Raw genomic sequence first — 18240 nt, forward strand, 5'->3', positions numbered from 1 at the left:
CAAGTGAGAAGGACTGATGGCAGCAAGGCTCACAGACTCACACTGTTATAAGGGAAGTTTCTTCAACAAGTCACACAACACATTTCTCAAATTCATAAACACAAGTAGCAGACTGTATTGCAAGAAAAAAAAAAGCTGAAAATCGGAGAGTTTCATCTTTTCTAGTCAGCTTTTCAATCCACAGCTGAAGGAAGTAAATTAGTTCCAAGTTTAACAGAAATAAATCTGCCCACTACTTCATCCCTGCTACAACAGCTACTAGTAGAGACATATTCCTACAAGGAAGGCTTCTCTGAGAGGATCTGGGAAAAGAACCTGAGCCAGGGACAAGAATCACATTATCCCCAGAAGAGATGCAGCCCATCCACTCCTGGAAGAATATTCAGCAAATACTTCACCGGGACATTAAACCACTTCTCCTGGGTTGCTGCAAACACAGAGGAGATGAGCAAGCTTTAGGAGTGCATCTGACCCTGGCAGAATGTGCAGCAGCAATTCACACTCTGTGCTTTCTCCCTTCAGTGCCTAAGGCTTTGTTTCCACAAGTTTCCTGTTCAGACTAAAAATGATGAACTATCAGCAATTACTAATCTCACATCTAATACAACTTCCCATTCCATTTGTTTCTGCATAGGCTATTGAAGCGTTGGAAAAGACAGACTGTAAGTCCTGTAATATTATGTGTCTGCTTCTACTCCTACTAAGCATGGATGATTGTACAGGAAAGGCAATTGCTTATCTAAATCAAGATAAGCATTATTTCCATATGTTCCATCACCAGGGGAAAAGCATTCACAGATGCACTGTAGTACTTCAGATTTGTAGTACAGATTTGCTCTATCACTTCTTGGACATAAATGAGATCAGAACCTGAGCACAAGGAAGAAACATCTGTTGCAGACAAATCACTTTCTACCCAGCCAAAAATGCAGCACAACATGCAAGTCAAGAGCACTTGATGATGAACACCAACACCTTCTTCCCTGGCTGCACACTCCGCCAATATGGTCTGTTTCAGCTAATTACCAAGTGGCATAATTGGATTAGCTGGGGACTACAGCCAAGTACCAACTCCCGAGGCAAACACACACCAGGAATCACAGAATGGATGTGGTTGAGTGGCACCTCCAGTCATCAAGTCATCTAAAGCAAGTTGTCCAGGACCCTGTCCCAGTTGAGCTTAAATTAACTCTAAAGACAGAGATCCCACAAACCTCTCCAAGTAACCTGTTCCAGTGTTCAGCCAGCCTCACAGTATGCGTGTAGTTTTGGTTTTTAATGCTCAGAAAGAATTTCCTCTTTCAACTTGTGCCTACTACCTCTTGTCCTGTCACTGTGTACCACAGAGATGAGCCTGGAGAGATCCCTTTTACACCCTCACTGTGTTTATAAACACTGATCAGATCCCATACGGGGTATCTCTTCTTCAGGCTAAACTTCAGTTCTCTCAGTCTCTCCAGGCCCAGGAGATGCTCCAGCCCCCTAATCACGTTTTAATCATCTTTGTGGTTTGTCTGGTGCATGAACTACACTTCCCAGTTCTGCACCACCGACCAACCTCTTGAGGTCACACTTGGCCTCACCTTCCAGGTCAGGAGGTCATGCTATCTCCTTTTCAAGGTTCTACAGGAGACATGAAATACCCCATCTGAGGGGCTGTAACTCAGCCTTGTACAGCTACCACAAAAAGCCCCAAGCTCACTCAGACCAAGTTTAACGTAGAGATATGGCCACCAGCAGCCCTCAAACAGGGTTCTAAGTGTGAGCCCTGACTCTTCAGTCACATTTAAATGGGAGCCATTGAAGACATTTACACTTTACAGACAGAAAGAGTGGTATACCATGAGAATTGATCAAAACAGCCAGTCACACTGAACAACCCACATAACGCTCATGCAAAATGCAATTTGCTTGTGTTACAAGGTCTTGCATAGTCCTTAAACAACCTTTTTCTCAGTCTATCCCACACAGCTCTCTATCCCCAAAATAACAAAGCTGAGTGGCAAAAAAAACCCCTTTAAGTCTGGGAGAGAAAGAAGTAGCAGGAAAGCAAGAGCCTGCCTTTTTAATGAAGTTTTTGTTAACCTACAGAAAACTTTGTTCTTTGGTACTTTAGCATTCCATACCAAGTTTGAGAAAGGAGTAACAACAAACAAGGAGAACAAGAACAGGAATACAGTCTCAATTCTAATTTGTGATGCACCCTTATCTGCAGGGATGTGCAATTGTCAATTCATAAATCAGAGCCTTCTCACTTCAGCAGCACACACATTGACAGCAAAGACACGACATAAGTAGGCTGAGACCCTTGGGTATTTGTGTGTTTACTTGGAGAGTCAGCATCCAGCTGCTCTGGTTGCTATGCTTGCTGGAGATTTCATGATTTAGGGTCCACAGAAAAGGCTGCTGGTTCAGCTGTGACTCAGAAGGAGCTGTGCTTTGTCTGTGTGAAGAAACCCATTCAATCACTGTCTTGTTTGGTTGGTTTTATAATGTGGACCTTCAGAGGGATTCCAGACTTCGTAATGATACAGTGGAATAAAAATGCTGTTGGATACAGGATTTTGCGAAGTTCTTGCCCAAGCCTGATTATCAGTACCTCACTCTAAGTGATACCAAGAATTTCAATATAGATTCTTCTCCATGAATGGCAGCCTAAGTTGGACTGAAATACATCAAATGGTCAGCCAAGGTCACACTGAGGCAAGAATTACACTGCACTGCCTCAAACTCAACTCCTACTTTACAAGCTCCCTCTGCTACAGAGAGTTCATAATTAACAACAGAAGTTCAAAAATGGAGACCCAAACACATGACACTGCTTCAGATCATTTTTCATTGCCCCATGAGTATGTTGATACTTGTCTATAAAACCAGAGGACTACAGGTGATTCTGCTTCACTAGATTCCTTCCAAGAGAAACCAGATCCCTTACTGCAAGACCTGTCTTGGCAATATCACAGCACTCATACAACTATTCCTGTCTGTTCAAAATGATCCAGTACTACTTGGGTAATTACGAGCCTTCATTCAAAACAGCATCTACTACCAGCAGTGAAGCATTCCTCCACTCACCTTTACAAACTGTCTGGAAAAAAATGACTTTTCATGACCAACCGGGTATTGAGTCCTCAGCAGCACCTGTTTTACTTACCAAAATGTGAGAGCCCATTCAATTAGGTGAGCATCAAGGATTAAAATACATTTATGGGGGGAACCACAAATCCATTACTTTCATTCACTAACTTATTAAGCTGTCAGACAATCTTAATTCTACATTTTCTGCCTTTTTTTTTAATTCTCTACACCATTGCTGAGCAATGACTTCTCTAGTTGAGTATTACAGGCTTTTGTAGTACTTGAAGTACAGCTTGGAAATAAAATGCTGCTACCAGAAAACTACAAAACTTGTGCAAAACTATCAGCAAGTATTTCATGGCATTGTCATTCAAAAACACTCTGCCTGACACAGAGTGACAAGAGCTTACCGGGTGGGAGAAGGAACTTGGGTTTTCTAGTATTGGGACAGGTAGGTAAGTGTTGGAGTTTAGGTTTTTTACCTTTCCTTCTTTCTCGAAGGGAATTTTCTACCATAGGTTGCTAGGAGACAAAAATGACCGGGTACTTGAGAAAGACAAAAGAAGTTGCCAAGCTCACGGGAGGGGTGCAGTCGGCTACTCCCTCTTTTTACTTGGGGGTTCCTCTGGGAAGGGCAGAGATATCACAAGAGCTGGGCTGGGGAAAGGGGCTGAGTGCAGCTCCTGGCTTTCTCTCGTGCTCTTGGCATTCGGAGGGCAAACAGGCTGCAGTCGCTGTGGGGAGAATCCACCACCACTGCGGGGTTTTGTTTTCTGCTGCCTTCTCCTACCGTGAGTGGAGCTCTGCTCGTAAGAGCGGCCCTGGGTATGCACTGGGCCCTTGTTAACACCTGACCTCACTAGAAACCATCTCCCCGGGGCTGAGGGGAAATCCCGGGATCCCTGAGCCGCTTCCCCTTCCAAGGGAGCCTCTCCCTGCCCTGTTCGGGATCCGGGCGGCCACCGCCCCACTCCCGCCGTTCTCCTGCCACTGCTCCGGGCTTTTCGCTACTGTAGCCACACCGCCCCTGGGACACCCCTGCTGGGACAGCCCTCCATGCCTCCAGCTACAGCCACAGCTTGGTGTTTGCTTGCCTTGTTATCCATACACACACTAGCAAAGAACTGTTACTCCTTGCCCCCTATGTTTGCCTGAAAGCCCTGTAATTTCAAAGTTGTAATAATCCGGAGGGAAGGAGGCCATATTCTCCATCCCGAGGGACTTTCCTGTCCTAATCGAGAGGACCACTGCACTCAGAGTGCTTCAGTAAAAACCTCAGGGGACTCCAAGCATCAGGACCATGTTATCTAGAAGTCTTTCATACCTTTTCTATGTGGCAATCACGGGGCAGCTCCCCACAGCTCTGGCTCTTTCTCTCCTTCTTCTCTCTTCCTTCTGCAGGTCCAGCTCGCTGTTTCCTGTCCCCAGCACGGCCACCTAACCCTGTCTGTTTGTCTGTCCCTCACACCGCCTCTCGTCCCGCCGTCCTCACAGCACAGCCAACAGACTCCAACTGACTGCGCTTCCTAAATCACTCTTTATCACACGCAGCTGTGAGGGCACGGCTGTTCCCACTCTTTATTAATTAACACAGCTGCAATCGATCAGGGCCAAGATTGCCTTCAGCACCAGCCCTGTCCTTGCGCAGTTTCCCGCCCTCCTTGCAGACACCTGTTTGGAAGGCAGTAACTTCTTACACAGGTGCAAGAGATCAGGTTTTCTGCACGGAGACATGAGGCTTGGGGATAGCTCTAACCTTATAGCATCTTTTCCCCCCTACTGCTTGAAATACCAGATGTCATTTGCTACACTGAAGAATACTGGAGGTTCAACCTAAACAGCAAGGGACAGAGGAAACTCTGAACACTTGGAAGACAACTCTACCGCTACTCATTCGTGTTGTCTTGCTTGCTTCATTCAGAGGTTTAAAAAAATGGAAATTACTACAAGCTCTCAAGCAGTTACAAACTCACTAGCAGTTAGCAAAGATCTACCTCTGTCTTTCATATCTACCTAGAAATGAAAGACACACCAAATCTCAAAGCCTTTAAGCCAATATAAGAATGTGTGTGTACATCACTTATTCTCCTGGATTTAGTTATTTGCAGTACACTTACAATCCTTCCCCTGTAAGAACACTGGTGGGAATGCAGTAAGAGGGGAAAGAACAGAATGGAACTCTACTTTTTCTTTAAATATGACTGACCCAGACTCTCAGTGACAGCTACATGAAGTCTCGGGTTTGCTTTCAGTGGCTGTAGATTCATTAGGAAGTCCCAGCAAACGGCAGCACTAAAACACACAACACATTGGCAGGTGAGCAGTAGAGTACCCTAGACAGAAAAGATTACACTGAACTTGTGGGAATAAATCCAGTGCAGGCTGAACTTCAACTACAAGTCATGCCTGTGCAGCAAATGGAAAATGCAGAACTTGGAGCACCTGTCCATATGGAGACCATTTTAAAAAGCCCATCATTGCATGAGCAAGCCTTCGTGAAAAAGCAAAAGGCAGGATAACATAGGGAAAAGTTTTAAAGACAGAGGTGTAACCAGTTTCTTCATATCTGCACTTTCTTCATACCTGCTCTGCATTAGAGATGGGCTGAGCCTTCTGGACAGGAGCCTTTGGGTAAACTCTAGAGCAGTCTTCTCTAACACAGCATTTGACCACCAACTCCCAGGGATGCTCTTAGTGCAAAGGTGCTTGCAGAGAACTACATCCACTGTCTGAAATAAATGTATGGGCTACATCAGCACAAGGCTGAGAGGCTCCGTGCATTCTGTAGCATCCCATCTCCAAAAAGCATCTGGAAATTTCGGTTGAAGGCCCTTGTGACACATTTCTGCAAACATGCCAAGTCAACATGCAGTAAATAGCCTGCAAGTTCTCAGGACAATCTCTGTGCACAAACATGCTTCTCCCTCATACCACACACTGAAATAGGAAATATTTCTCAGTATCATTTCTATGGTTTTCAATGCTGTGCAAAATCCAAATTTACCATCTTTCAACTGGATTCTTAAGCCTTCTCTCTAGCACAGAAGAGCGTTTTCTGGGCATCATAGCAAAACAAGCAGCAATTCCTACAGGGTTGAGAATTTTCTTTCAACTGGATTTTCCAAATACACACCAGCTAGATGGCCTCACATGGAGAAAGCCACGTATCACTTCACAGAGCAACTACTACCATTTCATGGTTGGACTCAATGAATTTAGAGGTCTTTTGCAGCCTTAACAATCCCATCATTCTACACTACAGTTATTCAGACCCTCGCTGCCTTGTTGAGAGACTTTTCTACACACTGAGCAGTTTGGGTCAACTGAATCAAAAAAGGGGAAGCCAAGCTTATGTTATTTCCAGTGACTGGGTTTTTAACACACGTGTCATCAGGTGTTTAACTGTGCATGAAGCAAATATATCTACACATGAAAGTTGGTTAACATAATCCAAACAGAGAGCTTGGTGAGCTTAAATTGCTTCAACCCAACACCCTCAAGGGAGTTAGAACAGAATCATTACTTCATTTGAGTGTGAGGCTAGTTTTCAAAATTGCAAACCTCCTACAGCCAGAGTTGGGTGGCCTACCCTGTGTCATCACCAATTATAAAGAGCCAGGCAGCAAATCCTACTTGAGGCAATAGTTCAGCACCTTCATGAATACCTGTCATCGCTAAGCTACATCAAATTAAACCAAGACATACCAGTCTCTACCTGTCTAATCAAAAGAGGGGTCCATCTTCTGCAAAAGGAATCAACTTTTTCCACCTGCATCTGAAAATATCCTGAAGTCACACGGTCAGGCAACAGATCCACATTAGCAAGCCATGACAAGGGTACAATTTAACAGCTTGGTTTTGGCCTCAATCTAATGATAGGCACATGGCTTCTAATCAGGCTGGCACACTGGCTCACATCTGTTTGCTAAAGGCTGTGAGGACATATGCCCCAATCCATCATAAATTATAGATTAGGGCATTAGCCAAGCTACCATACTGAGCAAAGCTAGATGACTTATTGAAATTGTCTTTGTAGAACAATACATTAATTTGAGGGTTGTATCTTGCAATCCTCCACACTCAAACTCACCCTTTATATATAAAAAGAAGAACAGAAAAAAAAAGTAATCCAAGGAAAGACAGAAGTCAAAATATATGACCTGTGATTTTCCCCTGCATATATTAAACTAACTTACTAAAGTCAGCCACCAAAATATTCCAAGCTGGAATCTACAACTTTTCTCAAAAGTTTCTGAAGAACAGCACATCCCAACTTAAGGCATCACTGCTGCTGAAGCCATCCTCCCTCACACCCTGAGCAAACCTGCCAGCTGACAGCATCATTCTGACTTCCTAACTCTACTAAGTACTTCCTTAGGGACCCCTGTACAAGACTTCAGTGCAGTGACATTCACCAGCTAAACAAAAAAAAAGGATTGTTTCTCACATAGCACATGACAGAAGTGTGAAAGTTATTCATCTGGTCAAGATTTATGTCACCAGCAATTAAACATTAAAACTACTCTTTATGGCAAAGATGTGCCCAACTTCCCTTTGCATCTCTACCTACTGTCCCTCTCTAAAACCCATGAAGAGCTTGCAGAGTCTCAATAAGGACACCAATTTATCAATTTATGTTGAGAGCAGCATCTTTTCCTATGGTTAACTTTTGCCCCTCAAGGAGCTGTCTGGCACTGTAGATAAGAAAGCTTTCTCAACTGCATGCAGAAGAGCCACAAAATAATAACTCTGTCCAGGACCTGTATAAGCTTAATGCTGTATGGAAGTTACCTCGTTAAAAAAGCCATAGAACAGCAGTTTAAGGAAAAGTCATCATCTTAATTACATCAAGGGCAAGTGATTTTACTTTCTTAGGGAGAGGATTAGCTACACTGGATTTTGTGTTCATAATCTATGTAAATAAATCCCAACTTTTTACTAATCATAATCTCATACTTGCTGAAAGCAAGGAACTTCTTTGTTTTTCCTCAAAAACACCTTAATGCAAACCGTAAAACAAGAGTCATCTCTTTGGCAGCTATTCCATCCTACAAAGGTTATTCACATGAAGCTCACCAGAGAATTACAAGGTCAACTGAACACATCTTCAGTCTTTTTGTTTACTCTGGTTTCCCTTCACCTCTTACACTAAGCACACTAATTTATCTACTTTTATCAGGGATATCATTAACTAGAGATAATTCACCTCCAGAAACAAGCCAACACACACACACACACACACAGATTATTACTCCATTTATGCTCAAGTAAATTTGCACCTGAAGAGCTATTCCCAGCTCTGTACTGTACAAGTCTTCCTTTGGAAATCAATAGCCAAGGTGTGTATTGGGGAAGCCAGAAAGGTGTGTGGGGCCACCAGGGCAGATTTGCACCACTCTGCAGCTTTGCATCTATTCAGGACACATCCTGAAAGGGCAGCCAAGAGCCTGAGCAAAGCAGAGCACACAAGGCTCTGGTTACACCCTCCTGCCCTGGCAGCTTTGGATATCTGTTGCAGCCAAACAAATACTAACTCAGCCTTAAAGTTACTCCACATTATGCCATGGGCAGACAGACTCCTGGACATCTTCAGCACAGACTAAGAAGCTGCAAACATGGTTTGCTCTTCTTACCCCTCTAAATCCTTTGCTTCTTCCTTAACAGGCACATAACATAGAGAGCAGAAATGAGCAAACAGATTTTCAGCCACGTCCACAAAAAGCATGATTCACAAGCATTCAAAATACTTAATTACCATGACCCTCACACAATTCACAGAAACCACAGTTCATTTTTTCATGGTGCTCCCCCAGCTATTATACACAACAATTAATAAGCAGTGCTCTCCATATGCACCTAGGAGACACAGTTTTCTAACCTTAAACACAGCAGTCCTGAAGAGACCTTGTGATAAGATGTTTAGCATCAGTAACAGTGGTATGCTAATACATGTAAAGTAAGGACAATGCTGAATACAGCACAAGTTGAAGTGAATCTGGAATTCATATCCAGGGCCACAGGTAACAGAGGAGACCCTGAATGGTAGCACACAGGTTACTGCTGTTTTGTCTGTGTAATCAGCAGAAAAACTGCTGCACTCTGAACTTTATCAAACCAAGAGTTTCAGTAGAAAAAGCTTTTTTTTTTTTTTCTTTTTGAGAGAGAGAGCAAAAATTACACTAAGATGCCTCAATTTACTTTCCTCTTTGTCAGTCAGCTAAAATCTGCTATAAAGACAATTGTTACAGTCACTGTAAGAAAAAAAAATCACAATGAAAGCTGATGGACTTGGATTTTGGTGGAGGGATGGTCTTGAAGCACACAGGTTTCACACAGCTCTTACCAGGAGAACTTGTGATTGTCAAACTTGTCCAACAATCTCAATGTTCTAGTTGAACTTAATTTCTTTTTTCTGTATAAATCACTGATACTATTGAGTGGTTTAGAGAGATGCCATTTCTTACTTGTAGATGTCTGGCTGAATTTCACTGCAGCTTACCAGTGGTGCCACTTTCCAAAGTCTGTTAATACTCACCACCTTGGCTCCTAGTTCTGCAGGACAGATATTCATATCAAGCAGGTCTGCACGGAGATACTGGGTTCTTTGGAGAGTATTTGTGTTACCCACCCATCTCAAGAAATGCTGGTCAGAGCTCAGTGTGTAACACATTTCTTTCCACCATGAAGCAATTTGGACTGGCTTATCTACATGCTTTGTCTCTGTGATCTTGTGTCAAACACACTGTGAATATTTAGAAAGCTACACATTCATTGTATACACGATGCTTTTATTAAATCCAAACCTTATTATTATACATAAAACCCTCAGTGTTAAATAGCTTGATTTGAATAGTTTGGAGCCGTATCATTTCTTATAAAATAGCAGATTTAAAAGATTCAGAGATTGCCAAAACATCTAAATATATTTCAAGACTTGTTTAAAGGACTGCAGACCTTTTGTGTCACTTAACCTTGAACAAAAATAAACTCAGTTATCATGTCCCTTCCATTTTAACTTCATCCTATCAAAACCAGTTTTTTACCACTAGGTCTTAAACCACCTATGAATCTGCTGTTTTCTTGGTATCACTGTCATACTAATGAATTCCAGGGGCTGTGAGAGTCAGCAGGACTATCAGCTGCCTGGAGTTTAACAATATCACTTATTCTATTTTCTGAATTACCCAATTAATACAACCAAATGTTTTTCTACCAGTGACGCACAAACTCAGTGACAACAAAATTCCCAAGACCCTAATTTTTAAAAGCTTTCCAGAAAAGTTTTCAGAAGTCATCTCTCAAATTCACCACTGCAGAGTAAAGATATTTTTGGGAATTAGTGTGTACCCAACAAAATGCTAATGCAGGTATTTAACTTCAGAATACACTCTAGCTGTTAGTCTACATGATGGCATTTTATTCACTGAGCAACATTAGCTGCTGTTGCTGTACAAGATGAGTGTCCAACAAAGTGGTATGTAATAAATAGCACTGAAACAAAGGGATTCAAATTCCAGAGCCTCATAAAACAAGTTCATTATGACATGTTGTCAGGAAGACACTCTGTTCAAAGTACGAGAGAAAACAGATGAGATGTGTGTGCTTCTGGTGTGTCTGAAGGGTAACAAGTGGGGAGGACAATGGATCACAGTATTTTCACACCATCCAGCCCTCTGTGGCAAGCTTATTTCTTGTTTCCAAAGCAGACAACTCATTTCCTCAATAAATACGGCTAAACCAGAGAAGGCTCGGGTCATATGAACTTCTTGGGTCATTTCAGTTGGCATAATTCTGCAAACACACTTTTCAATAATCTTCCACATAACAAAAGGTATGCCTAACTGGAACCTCCCAACACCCTCCAGTGGTCACTCACACTTAAAAATGGGCACAGCGAAGGTTTTACATTGTACACTCAATTTTTCCTAATAGCCAATACAAAAATTTGTGCAGGACTGACAGCCATCATCTCCAGTTGAGCAGTGGCTACGGGGGATGGCTGCCAGCTCAGATGCTCTGCCCTTCTCCTATAGCTTCTTACTCCAGCAGCTGATTGATTGTGCCTGCTTCACTTGATTTGTTCTTGGTTGCTTTCTTGATTTCTCCTCATCACTCTTCCTGAACAGCCACTCTAGTGCTTTCTAATCAATCTGTCACTTTTTCACTGTATATGGTAGTGGGAGTGAATTGTAAGGAATTTTTTCCAAATTCCCCAATCAGTTGTTTGGCTTGACAATACAGCCAAGATTTGTTTTCACCAGCACCACCCTTCAGACCCCTCCCATTTGTCAGTGCAAGCAGCCACCTTTCACCTGAAGAAAGCATCAGAACTTGAGCATGGCACTGTCAGATCATCCTCAATTCCATCACATCTGGGGCTTCACTTGCTCTCTCTCCAGAATCTCATTCAGCCTGTACCTGTTGCCCTCTGTATGTCCCATCAAACAGAGCAACAGTTCTCATCAGCAGTAAGATTTAAATTCTAGTTCTTCTGTAATTCAGCTCCAAAGACAGCTTTAGACACACTGATACCTTCAGAAGGGGGGTCAAGATCAAGAGAAATTTTAGTTTGAAAGAGATGCAGCAACAGTCCCATTAATACACATATTTCTTTAATGTCCCTCATCAGTTGGAATGTGGAAGCATTTCAGCAGCCCAGCCTTCCAGAAGTTCACAATTCACATGGCTTACTTACAACAAATCATCAAAGGAAAGAGTGACTATGGATATTTCTCCTGAATGTACAGCATAACAAAACCTTCAAGTAGCAGAGAAGTGTTCCAGCACAACTTTTGCCCTTCCAGCATTTTTTGCAGGGTACTGCGTAGTAACAGAAAGAATGCAAGAGGAGCTACAATGAATAAATTCACCACTGCCATGATTCAATACCCACATATGGACACTGACATTTTGCTTCTGTGAAGTGTAACAGCAATCACAACATAAATCCACACCTTGTCACTTTCAGCAGCCCAAAGTAATGCAACATCTCTGAATTCAGTGCTTTAGAGAGAATCTGAGAGTAGCTGGAATAAAACATAGTTCGGGCTAGGAGGATAAAGAGTCCTCCCAGTTTAAACCCACATGACACTGCATATTCCCACATATGACAGGCCTCCAAATCAGCTTGTGAGGAGTAATCAGGTAATCTTTTTATTTTTGATGCAGCCTTTGTTTCTAGATGGACAGGCTTTCTGATGTTGCAAGATATAATGACCTACGCAAATCAGGAAAGAGGTCTATGGGTACTACTGTAATACAGCTACTCAGCAGGGCTGAAGAGCTCAGCAATCTCTTGGCATATTTTCACTAAGAAAGTTATTCCAGATGCTTTTAGGAAGTAGACAGTAGCAATAGCTGCTTTTGACAAGGACATCTGAAAATCTGTGAAGCTCCTATCAGACTGTGCTAAAGTAAGTGTTACAGCCTTCCAATTTTATTGAAAACAGCTGATTAGCTCCAGGCCTCATTTTACCTGGACTATCACCATAAAGGCCATGTTTCATCTGCAGCCACAAGGTACTCTACACAGGTAGTGTACACCCAGGCCAGTATTTGCCTTTAATGATAACGAAAGGGTCAGAGAATTGGTCCTATATCTGCAGAGGCAGAAAGCACTTTAGGCTCATACTAGTTAGATACTCCTTCAAAAACAAACCTCAGGGTTCAGCAAGAAGGATAGCCAGAACAGGAAGGAAAAAAGAGGAGGAGGAAACCAATGCAGAAGCCATCTCTATTCCTCCACACCTTTGTAAGCATGAAAGGTAATTAGATTAGAACAAGGATACTGTTACAGAATCCCTGCAGACTAGAGACGTCTGTAAGCAAAATAGGATTCACATTTTGGTCAGTTCTCACTGCAAGCATTTTAGACAACTCTACTGGTGATCACAACCATGATAAGGCTGCACACACTAAGGAAATGGGAGTTCATCCAGGCCAGACTGATGTTCCTCAGCCCCAAGAGAGCAGTCACAACCAAAGGCAAGGGGGGCCCCACCTTCTCCAGTTTCTGCATTCCTTAAAAGCAACACAACTTGAATACTCCCCCTCTGCTTTTGGGTCACCTGCAACACTGTTCTGCCCAGATTCTCTGTATCATTATGCTCAGTAAGTTTAGGCATGGCTGACTGCTGTAGTATCTGGAAAGTAAGATTCATGCAGAGAAGATCTATTTTACACACTTAAGGGTTACTGACTCTATCTGGGATCCCAACAGAGTTCTGGGACACCAGGGAGGCTTCAAAAAAATTTCACCACCTCATCCCAATTTTAGGCTATCAGGTTCATAACAACATGGGTTCTAAGCCTTGGCCTTCCTAGAAGTAACTTCAGACTGAAAAAAACAGAGTGGTCTGTATTTTAGGACATCTCTGTTTTACTTACCATCACTTTCACTCTTACTTTTCAAGTCTTCCATCCATGTTGGGATAGTTTTCAATGCAACATAATCCCCCAAGTACTCCTTGCGTCTTTCTTCCAAGGTCATCTTCAGCAAACGCTCTGTTCAGGGGAAAGAGAAAATAAAGGGAAGTTTCTCAAGTTTTCACACATTGCTGCACATGAACCAAGGGGGTGAGCAATGCAGTGTCCCTGATGAAGGAAATGCCACTTGAGAGGACCAAGCAGGAGTGAAGCAGTGGGTGACAACAGGAGCATCTGTACAACTGCACACTCCTCTTTCTGGCCATCCCAGTTCTGCAAAGTTAACACTGCTTCCCCACACCCTGCGCTGTCCAGCCTTCCTCCCCACATCACTGCTGTGCTGCTTCCACCTGCCACTTCAATTCCTGTGCAGAGAACAACAACTTTAGTAGGGAATTGGTTGCTTCACAAGGGAGGTTTCAGGTATGAAAGTCTGTTCGGTAGGTTCTGCATTTCTAAACCACAACTAAAGAAAACAAAAGTTCAAGTAAAAGGCAGGGAGGGGGGTGGGAAATTTAGAGAATGCTACTACATAACAAAAGAGATGAGAGCTAAAGCAAACGTTCTGTCAGTTGCTAGGTGTCTGGGATGATAAAAAAGGCAAGTTCAGCTTTAGAGATTTTCATTTCAACATTGATAGGACACACCTGGCTACCACACTTAAATACATACAGGCAGTTGTTTTTGTTTTCTCCTGAGAACATCACTTCTTTTTTCAGATGTTTAGTGAGAAGTAAAGCCTCAAACATCACACAAGTATGACAGCTACTGCCAACTTCACTCTTCTTCAGCCCCTGCTATAAATGGACTTTTACGGAAAAAAGAAAAAAAAAAAAAAAAGGCCATCCAAATGACCCAAAACTGCAAGCAACCCCAGCACTTCAGCTCACTTTTGCAGTCAAATCCTCTTTTCCCTCCTTTCCTCATCAATGCTTAGTATCAGCTCAGCACAAGATGAAGAGCTTTTCCCTCCCAAAAGAAGGAGGGAAAGAAAAGGAACAGTAGAGAACATTCACAACACCCATACTCAAATTTCTGGGTCTGTTTTTACAGTATCACTGTGCTACTTTAACCACACTAACAGATTTTCTTGACATGTTAATCAGTAATTAACGCTCTTAATGACTGAGTAATTTTTACTGGTGTAAGGCTAGACCTATGTTATTTGCATTTTACATACAGGACCAGGCAGACATGGAAAGAACATTTTCATCTCAAGTTGAAGAAGCAGCTAAAGGTGAACACAGAAACTGCTTCTCAGATCAAAACCTTAAAAACCAACAAAGAAAATCACTGGGGTCTGCTTTTGGGTTCCTTTTTTTTGTGTTTTTTCAAAATAAAGTTTCCCATTATGCAGGCTGCTGTCAGCAGTCTAACAAGGCAAGTTTTGAGCACAGTCTCCCTTAAAAAAATACGTTTATTTTGGTATTGTTTGACAACATCACCAGTTTCTTGGGTTGACAAAAACGTTTCTCTCTCCCTATTCAGCCTGGTATCTCAGTGGGACATTGACACCTGCCCAGCAGAGCTGACACGAGGCTCACCATTCTGCACAACAGCTCCATTCCCCAAGCTCCAGGCACACAAAACTCCCAAATATCTGACGTGCACATTGGAAATCCTACAGGCAGGCAGACCTGAGAGAGCGTGTCACTTTTGAGGGACTGACAAGCAGAGCAAGTCCAGGTGCCTTTTTGCTGAAGAGGTGACAGAGCCAGTCCTGCGCCTTCAAAACACAAGTTCTTCTCCACAGGAAGGTTTTACAAAAGTTTGCTCTTGTGAGTCAGCAGCAAGGACTTAAGAGTCTTAATTATACACAAACCTCCCGGAGGATGCTCCCAACAGCCTTCAGTGCAAGTACAGTTTTCTGCCTGTGGCAGAAACTTGGGAAGTTTGCAGGCAGCCCAGTCCTGTGTCTGAGGCTCTGAAATCACCTCCACTCCTGCTCCGTTTCAGCTGTCCTCAAGGAAGAGCTCCCCTGGGAGGACGTGGACCAACCCTTAATTACCAAGAAAGTAATTAAGAAAAGCAAGGGTATTGTCAGTGGGTTTGAACTCAATATTTAGCAATCAGTGCTTTTTTTTTTTTTTTTTTTTTCCTTTAAAGAAGTGCTTCAGAATATAACAGGCTGAGAGCAACTGCACTCAGAGCTTCATGAGAACAGAGGCAGCGAGCACAGGCAGCTTTGCAGGGGTTCAGGGTGCCCGTGAAAGGTGAAGGCAGAGCTGGAAAAAGATTGTTGCACTTGTGTAGTTTTCCCTCTAGCGAGCAAGGCACTTGATAATAACAGCCCTACAGGGCTAAACACTGAAGGGCACTGCCAGCAATGAAGAGAGAAGCTTTTCCTGCCCTCCTCACTCAATGTACTCAGGGCCAACACTGTCAGCATGGTGCTGGAACAGTTACTGGAGCAGAAGACTGGCAAATGCTCTCCGCTCTCACTGGGCAAAAGACAGGGAGTTGTGGCCAGCTAGCACCTAAAATGTTTCCTGGATGGAAAAACCTCAGCAGCACTGGTTTGCATTCAGTAACATCACCGTGCTGATGGAGACCACCATCCCCACAGCTGACTGAGACGCCAAAAGTGTGTCAGCAGCTCCAGTTTCCAGACCCTCCACTCTGCCCTCCTTACTGATGGTTTGGGTTCACCCGCCAGGCTCTGAATCCACACAGATAGTAACAGAACTGAAAGAGACAAGTGGGAATAATAAAAACATTCCCTAGAGCCTACCAGTAACTTTTCCTCATCTGCCCCATGCATTTTTGAAGGTAAACATACAGCATTAAGGGAAAAGCTGGTTGTAATTGATCACACATAAACAATGCTTAAGACAATTTAACTGTACCTTCTTCATTGAAAGCAGAAGCTTCTGTCAGGTAGAAATTTGTTGCCTTTACAACATAAACATGGATTGTAAAACAGGCTGAAAGAAAAACTTACTTCATTTAAGAGGAGTTTGAGCAGAGCAAGTAACCTACAGAAAATAAGTTCATTGTGTTTTAACAATTTTTCCCTAGAAAAGTGCACTTGAATCCTGTTCATTGAACAAGTCTTCTGCCTTCTTAGCTTGAAACATACTTAGAACCACAAGAGCGATGGAAGAAAAAAAAAAGATAACTTAAAATATGATCATCTGATCTGTTCTTCTTCCTCTCCTCATCTACTACTACATCATTTGGAACACCGGGCAAGAAGCTTTCCTCCTCACAGATATAAATGCTACACTTCCACTCCGTGATTTTTTTCTTAATTTTAACGTTGCTCTCCCCGGGGTCAATATAAAGTACCAAAAAAAAAAAAAAAAAAAGCGATGTCTGCATCAAATGCTTGGCCCACAGTTTTCATGCTCTGGAGTTTGACTTAGGGGTTTTATAAACTGAAAATAAACTGAAAATTTAAAATATATCTAAAAATACATAAGTAGCTCAAAAGATGGGACGTATGGACCTCTGAGACTCCAAACATTTCAGCCCTGTCAGCTGAACGACACTACAATCTAAACTGACTGCGCCGATGATGCCAACAAACCACGTTTCCCCTCAGAAAACACACGCGCTGAAAGGAGAAAAAGCACGTTCTGAGGGCGTGCGCCCAACTTTTCGGCCCGAAGCCCTCCCACAAGGTGACTTGGGGCGGGCAGCGCTCGGGATCGGGCTTGTTTACCGCCTCCGCCGCGGGCTGCGGCTCCCGAGGAGCGGGGTAACATCCCCGGGCTGCCATGGAGCCTCCCAGCCGGGAGAGCGCAGGAGTGACGCGGGGAGCACCGAGTTTCCCCTTCCCCGCCCGTCCCCTCACTGCTGCCGGACAGCCCGCGGCGAGGCGGCGGCTCTCGGGGCAGCGGGACCCCTCCCCGCTCCCTCCCGGCTCCCCGCGGGGCTGCAGGCGGGAGAGGCGGGCCCGGCCACCGGCAAGGGCGAGAATACCTTTCTCCTCCCGCCACAGCTTTTTCCGCTTGTTGCCGGAGTACATGGTGGTGTGGCTGGCGGCGGCTTTGAGCTGCAGGTTCCCCAGGCTCACGAGGGGGTGGAGGAGACGCCGCGCCAGAGCCAGAGCCAGAGCCAGAGCCAGAGCCAGAGCCGAGCGATACGGACGCCCCGCGCCGCCGCCGCTGGTACCGCCGATCCCGCCGGCTCCGGCTCCGCGCCCGCCGCACGGTGCCCGTCAGCCGGGTCACGCCTCGCTCTACCCCGACACCCCCGCAGCGCCCGCCCGCTCCCCGCCGCCCGTTGGCTCCGGCAGCCGCCGCTCAGCCGCCGCCTCCTCCTCCTCCTCCCGCGCCGACCGGGAGGAGCCTGAGCGCGGCGGCGCCGGGCCGGCGGGATTCGGGGCAGCGCGTCGCGCGGGGACGCGGCGCGGCGGGCGCTCGGGCGCGGCGCCGTGCGCGGTGCGGGCGCTCGGGGCTCCCGCGGGGCGGGCGGGAGGCAGGGAGCGGGCGGGCAGCCCGGAGCCGTCCCGCCCCGCCGCCGCCCCCCGCCCGCCTCCGCCGCCCCTCTGCTTCCGGGTTGCGGCGGTGCCGGGCTGTGCCCGGGGCGGCGGGCTGTTGCCGGGAGACGGCGCCGGCCTCCGCCGTCCGCAGCGCCTGCCGCGGGCCGCCGCCCCGCGCGGCCCTGGAGCGCCCGCGGCGCAGGAAAATGCCCGGCCGGTTCAACAGCGGAGCTGCGTGTGCCGGGCTGAGGCTGCCGGGCTGCTGCGTGAGATAGGGATAGCTGGTGTAGGGTCTGGAGCACAGGTCCTGT

At 44.9% G+C, this 18240-nt stretch overlaps 1 protein-coding gene across 6 annotated transcripts in view; it reads right to left on the bottom strand.

Annotated features, from left to right (window-relative positions):
• The window catches only part of MACROD2 (mono-ADP ribosylhydrolase 2), an 861715-nt gene extending 844163 nt beyond the window's left edge, over nt 1-17552 (bottom strand). For 5 of the 6 annotated variants that reach the window (XM_066316514.1, XM_066316518.1, XM_066316516.1 and 2 more), the window contains exons 1-2: nt 17428-17552; nt 13465-13581 (exon numbers count right to left, since the gene is read on the bottom strand). In XM_066316514.1, coding sequence (XP_066172611.1) covers nt 13465-13581; nt 17428-17473 — 163 coding nt within the window. In that variant the 5' untranslated portion in view covers nt 17474-17552. The remainder of the gene's footprint in view (nt 1-13464; nt 13582-17427) is intronic. The other variant, XM_066316515.1, reaches the window with a different exon arrangement.
• Nucleotides 17553-18240: the final 688 nt, after the last annotated feature.

The sequence above is a fragment of the Sylvia atricapilla genome, chromosome 3, assembly GCF_009819655.1.
Source record: "Sylvia atricapilla isolate bSylAtr1 chromosome 3, bSylAtr1.pri, whole genome shotgun sequence".
In the NCBI taxonomy this organism is placed as follows: domain Eukaryota; kingdom Metazoa; phylum Chordata; class Aves; order Passeriformes; family Sylviidae; genus Sylvia; species Sylvia atricapilla.